Source organism: Lithobates pipiens, unplaced genomic scaffold (genome assembly GCF_037356315.1).
Source record: "Lithobates pipiens isolate NorthernLeopardFrog02 unplaced genomic scaffold, aLitPip1_a1.2 Scaffold_18, whole genome shotgun sequence".
NCBI classification, from domain to species: domain Eukaryota; kingdom Metazoa; phylum Chordata; class Amphibia; order Anura; family Ranidae; genus Lithobates; species Lithobates pipiens.
The window spans coordinates 575,728,338-575,742,044 of NW_027507758.1; the positions used below are offsets into that span (position 1 = coordinate 575,728,338).

Sequence of the window (13,707 nt, forward strand, 5' to 3'; positions counted from 1 at the left end):
CAGTCCATTAGAGTACCGAGTACCTGTCACAGTCCATTAGAGTACCGAGTACCTGTCACAGTCCATCAGGGTACCCGAGTACCTGTCACAGCCCATCTGAGTACCCGAGTACCTGTTCCAGTCCATCTGTGTACCAGAGTACCTGTCACAGTCCATCTGAGTACCCGAGTACCTGTCACAGTTCATCTGAGTACCCGAGTACCTGTCACTGTCCATATGAGTACCTGTCACCGCCCTTCAGAGTACCCAAATACCAGTCACCAAACCATCAGAGTACCTGTCACCAGGCCATCAGAGTACCTGAGTACTTGTCACCAGGCCATCAGAGTACCTGAGTACTTGTCACCAGGCCTTTAGAGTACCCAAGTACCTGTCACCAGGCCATCAGAGTACCCGAGTACCTGTCACCAGGCCATCAGAGTACCCGAGTACCTATCACCAGGCCATCAGAGTACCTATCACCAGGCCATCAGAGTACCTGTCACCAGGCCATCAGAGTACCCAAGTACCTGTCACCAGGCCATCAGAGTACCCGAGGACCTGTCACCAGGCTATCAGAGTACCCGAGTACCTGTCACCAGGCCATCAGAGTACTCGAGTACCTGTCACCAGGCCATCAGAGTACCCGAGTACCTGTCACCAGGCCATCAGAGTACCCGAGTACCTATCACCAGGCCATCAGAGTACCCGAGTACCTGTCACCAGACCATCAGAGTACCCGAGTACCTGTCACCAGGCCATCAGAGTACCCGAGTACCTGTCACCAGGCCATCAGAGTACCCGAGTACCTATCTCCAGGCCATCAGAGTACCCGAGTACCTGTCACCAGGCCATCAGAGTACTCGAGTACCTGTCACCAGGCCATAAGAGTACCCGAGTACCTGTCACCAGGCCATCAGAGTACCCGAGTACCTGTCACCAGGCCATCAGAGTACCCGAGTACCTGTCACCAGGCCATCAGAGTACCCGAGTACCTGTCACCAGGCCATCAGAGTACCCGAGTACCTATCTCCAGCCCATCAGAGTACCCGAGTACCTATTTGCAGCCCATGTCTCATAGAATATGCGTTGGGGTGTTTGCTTTCCAAAATGGGGTCATTTTGTGGGTAATTTCACTGTCCTGGTGGTCCATTACCTTCAAAAGTGTGATGGGTAGGAATGAAATGAGATGTGTAATTTATGCTCCTAGAACGCCTGAACGTACTACTTCAATGTTCGGCCTCTCTATGTCACCAGGCTGTATAAAAGTCCTACACATGTGGTATCGCCATACTCGGAAGGAGTAACAGAATGTGTTTTGGGGGGTAATTTTTGCTATGTACATGCTATGTGTTAGAAATATCTTATAAATTGACAATTTTGTGTAAAAAAAAAAATGCGTTTAAATTTTTTTCCACATATTCCAAAAACTTCTGGAAAAAAATGAACCGTTCAAAAGACTCATTATGCCTCACAGATTATACGTTGGGGTGTTTGCTTTCCAAAATGGGGTCATTTTATGGGAAACTCCATTGTCCTGGTACTCCAGGGCCTTCAAAAGTGTAATAGGTGGTTAAGAAATGAGATGCGTAATTTTTGATTGTAGAACGTCTGAAGGTACTACATCAATGTTAGTGCTCTGTATGTGGCCAGGCTGTGTAAAAGTCTCACACATGTGGTATCGCCGTACTCGGGAAGAGTAGCAGAATGTATTTTGGGGTGTAATTTGTTGTATGCATATGCTGTGTGTGAGAAATAACCTGATAATATGACAATTTAGGAAAAAAAATAAAAAAAAATAAAAAATCTTCATTTTGCAAAGAATTGTGGGAAAAAATGACAACTTAAAAAAACTCACCATGCTACTTACTTAATACCTTGGGAGGTCTAGTTTGTAAAAAGGGGTCATTTGGGGGGTATTTGTACTTTCCTGACTTGTTAGTGTCTCAAGAAATGAGATACACCTGATGTACTGAAGGCCTGATCAGAAGTGATCAATTTTCAGTGATTGGCACCATAGTTTGTAGACTCTATAACTTTCACAAAGACCAAATAATATATACTAATGTGGGTTATTTTTACCAAAGATATGTAGCAGTATAAATTTTAGCCAAAATTTATGAAGAAAAATTACTAATTAGCAAAAATTTATGACAGAAACCAAGAAAAAGGCATTTTTTTCACAAAATTTACGTTTTATTTTATTTATAGCACAAAAAATAAAAAACCCACTAGTGATTAAATACCACTAAAAGAAAGCTCTATTTGTGTGGAAAAAAGGACACAAGTTTCATATGGATACAGTGTTGGATTCAAAAAATATATCAGTACAGCGCAAATACAAAATAATACAGTAAATATCATAAAGTGAAAAAAAAATATATAAGTAAAAAGTCCATATAGTGAAAGAGATATTCAGAAAGAGTCCACTTGTGTAATGTATCTTCAATCAATAAATCAAGTGACGATGTGATCCCTTCACCATTGAGCAAGTTGAACTCTCACCTCAACAAGTGGACCTCTGATAAATCAGATAGGTCAAAAACGCATGTTCCCATCAAGGGTAGATCATAAGATTACAGCAGACCAAGCGGAAGCATTTCCAGGTAAGGTTCTCCTCCGTGTCATCAGATCAATGTGATATCATATAAAAAAGAACAGGACAAATCTAGTGCTCTCCGTTGATGTAGATTTATTAAACAAATAAATAAAAACAAATACCACTCACATTTAAAGGCACTGATCTCCAGTGCTGAGTGCTCAGATAAAAAGTACCATGCATGGATCAGTGTGTCAGCTGGCGGATGACGTCACGACGCAGGTCACGTGGTCCGTACGCGTTGCGTCCCAGAAAGTAGGCGGGACTTCATCAGCGGTGACGGAATGACGTCGGACGGCCGCTTTTATACCAACACACCATTAGAGAACCAATAGTAAGCGGAGTTGTGCGCAAGACAGATACCGTAGACAGCACGTATCAAACGTGACACCGGAACATACATCTGCGTTCACTCCAAACACAGGAAGGAGAGAGAGAGCATCAAAACATATAAATATGCTATGGAGACATGAAAACAAAACCAGAGGGAAGCAAAATAATAGTCTGCTAATTGGCAACAGGATACCATCCCTTAAATATTCTCACATAAACTATGTGAGGACCAAAAAAAAGGATATTGCCTAAAGAAACAGTACAATATAATCCCCTGGTAAGTCAAAAATAGAAATCTAGTGAATAAGCCCGCAATGCCGCTGACGTCATCAGAAAGCTACACTGATCCACACATGGATTGATAACAATATGTACCAAAATATAAATCAGAGCTAAAAATGGGAGCAAATAAAATAAATAATAAATATAAAAATATATAATTAAAATAAGAATAAAATACAAATACACATATAAAAGGAAAAAATTCTAAAGCAATGAAAACAATTCAATTATCTGTCCGAAATGAAACAATTTAAATCAAAATCCACGTTTAGACCTCTAGGGGCAAGAACCCTTGTCTCATGGATCCAATAAGATTCGCGTTTGCTTAGTTGGCGTATGAAGTTACCTCCACGCCAATGTTTGGTCACCTTCTCAATCCCCCAGAAACTCAAACCTCTGGGATTCTGAGAGTGCACAGTGCATACAGTGTTGGATGACTGAGTAATTGTCATTCAAACTGTGAGAGCGCTGAAAGCTGAAAATTGGTCTGGTCAGGAAGGGGGTGTAACTGCACTGTATTGAGGTGGTTAAATAATAGTAATAATATACACTTATTGCGATTAAAATATGTAGAAGAATACATATTGGCCTAAACTAGGGAAAAATTTGTTGTTTTTTTTCTTTTGTTTTTTTTACATTTGGGATATTTATTATAGCAAAAAGTAAAATATATTATGTTTTTTTTTTCAAAATTGTCACGGTTTTGTTTATAGCACAAAAAATAAAAACCGCCGTATGTTGCTTTTGTGCTGCATTTCCTGTTATTATCAAGTCACAGGGTGGGGGTCCTGTAAGTGAAAGTGAAACTACAGCAGAGCAGGATCAGGTCCCTTCACCTGCCAGGTGGATCGGGATGAGTGGCAGAGCAGTGTAAATCTTTTTGTCCAACATGTTCGTTGCTAGGAAATTCATTTCTTCTAATACAGATATTTTAGACAAATAATCTCTATTTACTTTTGCTTATTTGTTTTCTTTTTGGATCCAAATTTAAATATTCCCCTGGGGGAGAAGAGGTATAGGGAAACAAGGACATGGTGGGGAGAAAGTATAGGGAACCAAGGACGTGGTGGAGAGGAAGTATAGGGAAAGAAGGACCTGGTGGGGAGGAAGTATAGGGAAACAAGGTCCTGGTGGGGAGGAAGTATAGGGAAACAAGGATCTGGTGAGGATGAGGTATAGGGAAACAAGAACCTGGTGGGGAGGAAGTATAGGGAAACAAGGACCTGGTGAGGATGAAGTATAGGGAACCAAGGACCTGGTGGGGAGGAAGTATAGGGAAAGAAGGACCTGGTCAAGAGGAAGTATAGGGAAACATGGTCCTGGTGGGGAGGATGTATAGGGAAAGAAGGACCTGGTCAAGAGGAAGTATAGGGAAACATGGTCCTGGTGGGGAGGAAGTATAGGGAAACAAGGACCTGGTCAAGAGGAAGTATAGGGAAACAAGGTCCTGGTGGGGAGGAAGTATAGGGAAACAAGGACCTGGTGAGGATGAAGTATAGGGAAACAAGGACCTGGTGGGCAGGACGTTTAGGGAAACAAGTACCTGGTGGGGAGGAAATACACGGAAACAAGGGCCTGGTCAGGAGGAAGTATAGGGAAACAAGGACCTGGTGGGGAGGAAGTATAGGGAAACAAGGACTTAGTGGAGAGAAAGTATAGGGAACCAAGGACCTGGTGGAGAGAAAGTATAGGGAACCAAGGACCTGGTGGAGAGAAAGTATAGGGAACCAAGGACCTGTTGGAGAAAAAGTATAGGGAACCAAGGACCTGGTGGAGAGGAAGTATAGGGAACCAAGGACCTGGTGGAGAGGAAGTATAGGGAACCAAGGACCTGGTGGAGAGGAAGTATAGGGAACCAAGGACCTGGTGGAGAGAAAGTATAGGGAACCAAGGACCTGGTGGAGAGGAAGTATAGGGAACCAAGGACCTGGTGGAGAGAAAGTATAGGGAACCAAGGACCTGGTGGAGAGAAAGTATAGGGAACCAAGGACCTGGTGGAGAGGAAGTATAGGGAAACACAGACCTGGTGGAGAGGAAGTATAGGGAAACAAGGACCTGGTGGAGAGGAAGTATAGGGAAACAAGCACCTGGTGGGGAGGAAGTATAAGGAAACAAGGACCTGGTCAAGAGGAAATAAAGGTCCTGGTGGGAAGGAGAATAACAGGATCCAGTTGTAGCAAGTGAAAAGAAATAACCTAAGCCATCCTTCCTAAATTGTACATCTGTGGAGACAAGGAGAAAGCAAATGTATAAAGTTAGATTTTTGAATGCCAACATTCTCTCCATTTCACATTGGTGATTAAGGTATTTTATTGTGTTGGTTATATTGGATTTAGAAAGTGATTTCTATAGTCTAACTAGATGAAGTTTGGCAACAAGGAGTAGATGAATAATAACTGTATAGGATCTGGTAGGTAACTTATAAATGCCTATGGGCAGCATGCTTTAAAGTTCAGCGTTGATTATATTTTCCAAATGACTTTGAGAGACCTATAAGCAGCCCAGTGTGAAATGTAATTATTGTGTGCTTCTTTAATAGCTATATTGCCATGTAGTTGGATTAAATACTTCCAAATATTGTATTTGGAGATCAAGAATGTCATAACCGACTTTAATATTGCTCTGCTATAAAGTTGGAAGGAAATATTAGTTGTGGTATGTTGCCACTGGATAACATCTAAATGTCAAGATCTTTTGTATTTCTGTTGTACAGGGGAAGCCAGAGTCTACTCAGTATTTTCATGATGAAAATTTAACAGTCCTGGTAGACAACTTGTTTGTTGCTGGAATGGAGACAACAACCACCACTCTTAGATGGGGCCTCCTGCTAATGATGCAACATCCTGATATACAAAGTAAGACATGCAGTAATATGACATCTGACAAATGACCAATTTAATGTGATAAAAAATCACTGAGATTTTCCTTTGAGATCAGGTGTTCTTATGGCCAGATTCTAGTACACTATGATGTTGTTTGTAATTTCTTAGCAATGTACCATACGGTACTGTCTTCTTTAAGCACTTACAGACCGGAAGATTTGCCCCTTAATGACTAGGCCATTTTTGTGTTACGGCACTGTGTCACTTTAACTGACAGGTGCGCAGTCGTGCAATGCTATACCCAAACAAAATTGTCGTCCTTTTTTTCCCACAAATAGAGCTTTCTTTTGGTGGCATTTCATCACCTCTGTTGTTTTTATTTTTTGCGCTATAAATAAAAAAAGCGTACATTTTTCAAAAAACAAACAGTATTTTTTACTTTATACTATAATAAATATGCCCCCAAAAAATGTAAAAAAATGAATTTCTTCATCAGTTTAGGCCGATATATATTCTTCTACAGATTTTTGGTAAAAAACAAAACAAACAAAAAAACGCAATAAGCGTATATTGATTGGTTTGTGCAAAAGTTATAGCGTCTACAAAATAGGGCTCTTAAACAGCGGATGTACAGCTACAACGATTCGCTCAGAGGAGCCAACTTGCTGCACTTACTGCGGCGGCTGGTCCTTAACTGGTTAAAGTCTATTCCACCATTGTAATAATGCTAATTCCTCTAATGCATGGGTGCTTTACCTGTGATCCTCCAGCTGTTGTGGAACTGCAAGTCCCATGAGGCTTTGCAAGGCTGACAGTGACAAACATGGCTCCCAAAGACAGAGGCATGATGGGGCTTGTAGTTCCGCAACAGCTGAATGGCCACAGTTGAGCACCAGAAAAATACCACCCACATATGTGCAGCATGTGCCCACACTTTTGTTTCCGCAAATGTTAATGTGTGTAAACCCAAACAATGAACTTTTCCATTTGCTTCATTCTAGTATGTTAAATAGACATTGTTTTATTATATCTGTTTGATGAATGCAAATGAATACCTGGTCTTGATCCTGCAAAAAATCCAGTGAGATCAAAAAAGCAACCCCCCCCCCCCCCCATTTATTTATTTTTGGAGATAGGGGGAGGGATGATTTGTAGTGCTAACACAACACCCGCCTAGGCTGACAACACTGCTCTGTCATAGATACAGTGGGGCTTATTTATTAAAATAATTTAGGCCTTTTACTTAGCAAGGTGAACGTTAAGTTTACAAGGTGACTGTCAGATACCTTGTGGCAGGGGAAAGTCTCTCATACAGCCCCAGCTCTGAGAACGCTGCCCCTCTAATCCAATGCGTCCAGCCCCTAATCAACATGCAGGGTGCTGGATGTATGGATTCCAATGGGTTTTTTGTTTTTTTTATAGAAGCACATGATTAGAGCCAGAGACTCTAATTGGCTTAAAAAAGGATGGGCTCAGGGCGCAGAGCACTGTGCCCTAAGCTCACCCAGTTTTGTGACAATATCAAATAATAATTGCTATTGTCTTCCTGATTCTCCTCCCGGCCAATCAGGAAGCTGATCCTGAGACCTGATTTGCCGGAAGGAGAAGGGATCATATTGACCGCCACGCTGAATGGCCGCCATGGGGCCCGAGAAGCAGGGTGAAGCCGCCGAGGAGGAGGAGATGCAAGAAGAAGCTGAAGCTGCCCGCGATCTAGATGGGGTAAGTGCAGGGCTGACCGATTGACAGGGGGTGGCTGCAGTGTGTCTTGATTTCCACCCCCCCTAAAAATATACAGCACCAGCTGCCACTGCCACCGATGTTGCGATAGTGACCACAAGAGTGTGGCAAGGTGCCTGTAGGATGTTTGACAGCTGTGGCAGTGGGTAGTTGGTGTGTCACCAGAGATGGGTCAGATTGCTGGAACAGCAGATGGCAGCAGACCCAGGATTGGGCAGACGGCAGGTGGCAGTAGCTTGACAGGCAGCTGGTAGGTAGCAGGTGCAGAACCAGCAGGGACCAGGTAGCATCCAGAACAGAACAGGATGTGTGGATAACTGGATGCAAGGTCAAATGAGCCAGGTCAGCAACAGACCATAAGATACAGGCATAAACAGCAGGCAGAGAATGATCAGGATAGAAGCCGAAGTCAAAAATGTAAAATAAGACAGATGAGCAGAAGGCAGAGCAAATCCAGAGACAGGCCAAGGTCAGGGTAGGTAGCATTCAAGGAAGGTCAGGGCAAGCCGGGTCACTCTCAGAAGTAACACAGGAACAGATGCAGGAACATAGGTAATAGCTGTAAATTAGACAGCACTGGCTAATAGAACTCCGGCACTGCAGTTTAAATAGTCCCATTGGCACCAACATTAGCAGCGGGCACATTCACACATGCACAACTGCACATCTGCACCTGCGCACCTGTGTACAGCTTTAGGTTTCATCAGCTTAATAATGTTGTGAAGTTTGCCTGAATTTGATTATCCAATTATGCCCAAATAATCACCATTTACTAAGGTAAGTGAAAATGTACAGAAACAAATGTGTTGTTGGCAGGTTTACCAGATGATAATAAAGGGAAATATATCCTGCAAAAAAACAAAACAAATGTAGCCACCACATGCAAGGATTGGTAAGTCAATATACACTTGTGTTCTTGGGTTTAGATACACTTTAATGCAAAAAAAAGACTCCTTACTTGGTAGACACATATGTACCTAACATATAACTTTAGAGTAGTCGATTCATTTGAATTACATTTAAATTACTTGCCAACAGAGAAAGCACAAAATGAAATTGAGAGAGTCATTGGAACAGCCCAGCCTAGATTAGAGCACCGCAAACAAATGCCATACACTGATGCCGTTGTTCATGAAATCTTGCGATATGGCGATATTGCACCTGGAAGCGTTCCACATGCAGCGTCTCGAGATGTCACATTCAGAGGATATTTTATTCCAAAAGTGAGTGCTAAATTTTAAGAATGTGATATACAAAAATGTATTTATAAAGATTTGTATTGAAAAGTTACTATGTGAATCGTTTAATACAAAAATATGTATTTGCAAATATAACAATATGCAGATTAATTTGGTACCTGCTAACTGACATATTTATCTGTAGGTAATCATATTTGGCAAGCATGGGGCCTATATGAAAGGTGCCATTTGCGCCTTTTAAATTTAAAGAAAGTAAATTTGTCTATTTGTTATATAGTAACTGGTTTGTAACAAATTTTCCTGCAGGGAACTATGGTCATTCCACTGCTCTCCTCTTCATTGAGAGACAAAGCCTACTTTGAAAAACCTTATGAGTTCTACCCAGAACATTTTCTTGATAAAGATGGCAATTTCAAGAAGAATGATGCATCCATCCCATTTTCTCTTGGTAATTATTAAATTAATCACGACAGGAGTTCTGATGAGCTTTATAAATTCATGATCTAAAACCACATCCATCTTGTACCTGGTGGACATATTTTGGTGACATCTGAAGGGAACAACTGCAGTCTTGGACAGTCCACCAGCTAAGGTTGATGTGAAGGGTATTTAAATCCAGAAAGACTCGCAGCTCTCAATCACTATTACAGAGAGTCTGCCTGGCATAATCCTCCATTGGTTGCTTCCATTGTGCCCAGAAGAAAATTTTGCATTAGTGAAGCACCTAGGGATTATTAATCTGCTTTTAGTCAGAAACAGTAGATAACATGATTGTGCAAAGCCTACATCTCTACACATGTGCAAATCATGCACCCATTTCTACCTCCTTGAACATCCCCAGGAAAATATGTAAGTTTTGGTGCTGGGTGTTTGGTTTTTCAAATTTAGGTGTGTCTATGTCTAAAGACACCCTCTACCAAGTAGGGCGTTGAGTCAAAATGGTGAATGGCAGTGTGTTTAACCAAGTAAAAAAGACCTATAGATATACACAATTGGTACCCATACTGTATCTCCATTAAAGCCAAACTATATAGCTTCAAGGTCAATTTTATTTGACTCTTTTAAGTTCATACATTTTTAAACTGATGTTTAAAAATGGGGGGGGCACTGTTCTTAATTATTTTGGTGTAAGTTTTTGCATTAGCAATTCAGCTCTGTAAACTAAAGGCTAAGATAAGCCTGTGAAAAATGTCAAATGGAGCCAGGAGCTGAGTGCTCCTCCCACTGACTGAAACTGGAAATACAAAATATTTATATGACATTTTTATTTTTCTCGGGCAATTATTTTTTATATTCATATTTAGTCCTGAAAAAAAAATATAAAGAAAATATCATTATCATTATGCATTCAATTTAAGGGTAGGTTCCCTTGGGCTTTTATAGAACCTCTAAACTCTATCTGCCTCTGGCTGCAGTTCGGACAGTCCAAATGGTTGATGGAGTAACTCTCTTACCTGTTACCTAAAGGATTTAATAAATAGTAGCACATTGCTGTTTTATTGAGTACAGCTTATTCAGATGCTTTTCATTACTTAAACTGGTAAAGAGCTGATCGCTCTGGGGCAATGTTAGTCACTTCTGTTGGATATACACTGTGCACAGCCAGAGGAAAACTGGGCTTGGATGCCCACTGCCCAGTACAAACAAATGCGCACCTATTCATGCATTGATTTTGCTCACGTATGGTACTATATAGCTGCTTAATATTATATTACCTTTCATTCCTAGGAAAAAGAAGCTGTGCTGGAGAAACTTTGGCTAAGATGGAGCTGTTCATCTTCTTTACAACACTGCTGCAACATTTCACCTTCGAGGCCCCTCCCGGGGCTGTGCTGGACCTCACTCCAGCACTGGGGGCCACAAATGGCCCATTACCACATGAAATCTGTGCAATCCCCTGCACCTAGATTGAGTCAGCTCTGTATTAGATAGTAATTTATTAATGTTACCTCTTCTTTGGCTTCTGCTAAGCTAAGTTTGGGAAACTATTGTTAAAAATTGTATTTAAATTAATTTTAACTTCAGACATTTTAAAAAAATACAGGGTGAAGCAAAGTCTGTTTGTTTCCTTTTAGGAAACATCTCTCTGCATGTGAAAAAATACCAAATATCAAAATACAATACAATACAAAATTTAAGATTTTTTTTGTTTAATCCTAATTATAATAGGGGTAATAAAAAAAGAAAGAAAATGTAAATAATATGAATATAGATACTCTATTTTTATTTCTTTTTTTTTACAGCAGAGAAGGGAAATGTTAGAACCATGATGATATTTTTGTTTGTCTTTGTCCATTTTGCAGGTTCTAATTCTTCTCCACTCTAACCAAAACTAGAAAAAAGTTTTTGGCTTGACATACTGTATAAATTAAAATTACATAAATACAATTGACATTTGCAATAATTTCCCTTTTTTCACTAGTAGATTTCTGTTATACTAGTATAGCTAATGTCCCAAGAATAGCTGGTTGTCCTGTCTCATTAACTTGTATCCTCTTCCTATCAGAACAGAAGTGCAGAGTCAGTGTCATGTTGGATACCCCCACAGAGGCCATCTTGTACCCTGTCTCAGCTCAATGCTGAGAACAGACACTTTCTCTTAATAAAAAAATAAAATGAAACCTACTATTTAAGAAAGCTTTTAGCTTTCTTCCATGTAATTCTGGTTGCTTCTGTCATTTGACAGCGTAATAAGTGTCTGTTCTCCAAAATGATATATGTTTTTTTTAAATATTCTTTATCAGCCGAGGCAGTTCGGAACCCTACAGCCTGAAACTGAGTCTACACTGTGTGTCTAGCAGTATTATTTTGTCATGACAGGTGTCTTGGATCCAATAAAGTTTTGTATTTTTGAAGAGCTGGCTGTCCTGTGGATGTTACTTGATGGATGGTGCTCCTTATCATCCATAGCAGTTAATTCTATAGCTATAGCTGTATGACCCGGTTCAACATTTATTTTGTCAAATACGGTGGCATTAAAGCCATGTTATGTGTTAGCCATCAATTAATCCAGAACGTTTGGAGTTTATGTGATACCCATTGTTGGCTAACTTAAGTTATTCAAACTTCAAGCTTTTGGGACCCACTAGACCAGTTTTTCAATCCTGAAGAAGGAACCTAATTTGTCAAGAAAGCTTGAATAGATTGACTTAACCAATAAAGGGTATCCCTTAAAAATACAAACATTATTTCAAACAATGTATTAATACAGCTAAACAAATATATATATATATATATATATATATATATTTTTTTTTTTTTTTTTTTTTTTTTTTTTCCAATACATAACTATGTTGACTTATATCAAAATTAATCAGTGTTGAGGGTTTTCTGACTGCTGCTTTTTTTATAATCATATTTCTCATTTAGAAGAGTCTTCTGATGACCTTTTGTGTATCAGATTAATGGAATTAGAAGCCTGGCTAAATGACTAATCACAAAGCATTTAGGCATTGATCATTTAGCATTTATTGATATGAAGGGATCCTAAGCTCCTATATAAAATAATCCTAGTGCTTCCAAGCGGCTGATAACAATCAGGTCAATAGGCTGTAATAGGTCTATGGATCTACTGTGAGACACATGATACACAGACCACCATTGGTCCTGTGGATGAGTGTACTTCCAGCTTTAAAACCATGTTCACCTAGATGTTACTTGTAACACACAACTAAGGCAGGCCATACAATACATGATACAATTTTCATTCTTGCAACTATGGGTGGCAGGAAAGAAAATGACTTTATTGCCCAATAGAAGACATGCATTGCACTAATGATCAACAACAAACCAAATAGAGCGCTGTCCCCAATATTCCTGATCGAACAGCAAGCAGTCTATATGTATGTACTCCACTCTAGGTGTTGCAGCTCTCCATTAGATCCACTGGGTGGCAGACACTGATCTGTAAACATAAAACAAAGGAGAGCACACGCCAACCCTAGTGTAATTCTGTTTATTAGTAAAAAGTCTTTAAAAGAATATCAGGTTACACTCACAGACATCCAGCGTATTCAGACATAGCCATAAAAAACTCCTCTCCTGATCTGCAGCAGTCCATAGGCTCACAGGAGCTGGCGGTGTTCATCAAGGGAACCAACCACACAAGCCAGCCTACTTCCTAGTGTTGGCCACTGCTCGCAGCACTCACTTTGACCAGCCGGTGTCACATCATATAAGGTCCCCCATCGGATAGTGTCCGCTGTGTACTGTGCATGCGCAGTACACAGCAACACAGATTCCAAAAATAGCCGAGGATGAACGGCGCCTGCGCCGTGAGTCCAGGTTCTATCTCCACCATCCAAGTGGACATAGAGTAGGAATATAAAAGAGCCGAGCGCAGCGAGGCCAAGCCCGAAGCGTGGCGAGCGAAGCTCACCTGCGAGGGGCCCTCTAATTTACACAGCCCTATGTCCGCTTGGATGGTGGGGCTACCAGCTCCACTCACGGCGCAGGCGCCGTTCAGCTTCGGAGATTTTCCGAAGCATCATCTGCTCCGTACTGTGCATGCGCAGTATGGGGCGGACACTATATGATGGCAGGACACTATCTGCCAGAACACCGGCAAAGCGTGATGACACTCAGGTTTGGAGGAGGGGATGTGTCTTGACGTGGCTGACTCCTCTGGTCAGCTTTGTGCGGTTGCTAAGGCAACGGCATGTTTCGGAGGCGTGGCCTCCTTCGGGTACTGCCCACTAGCCCTACAACAAACATATACACTGGGAACCCCTTGCCCCTCCACATAATCAGCCTA

At 41.0% G+C, this 13,707-nt stretch overlaps 1 protein-coding gene across 2 annotated transcripts in view; it reads left to right on the forward strand.

Annotated features, from left to right (window-relative positions):
* The window catches only part of LOC143989063 (cytochrome P450 2K1-like), a 29,552-nt gene extending 17,741 nt beyond the window's left edge, over positions 1–11,811 (forward strand). For both annotated transcript variants that reach the window (XM_077489074.1, XM_077489075.1), the window contains 4 exons: positions 5,907–6,048; positions 8,794–8,978; positions 9,261–9,402; positions 10,683–11,811. In XM_077489074.1, coding sequence (XP_077345200.1) covers positions 5,907–6,048; positions 8,794–8,978; positions 9,261–9,402; positions 10,683–10,861 — 648 coding nt within the window. In that variant the 3' untranslated portion in view covers positions 10,862–11,811. The remainder of the gene's footprint in view (positions 1–5,906; positions 6,049–8,793; positions 8,979–9,260; positions 9,403–10,682) is intronic.
* The last annotated feature ends 1,896 nt before the right edge of the window (positions 11,812–13,707 follow it).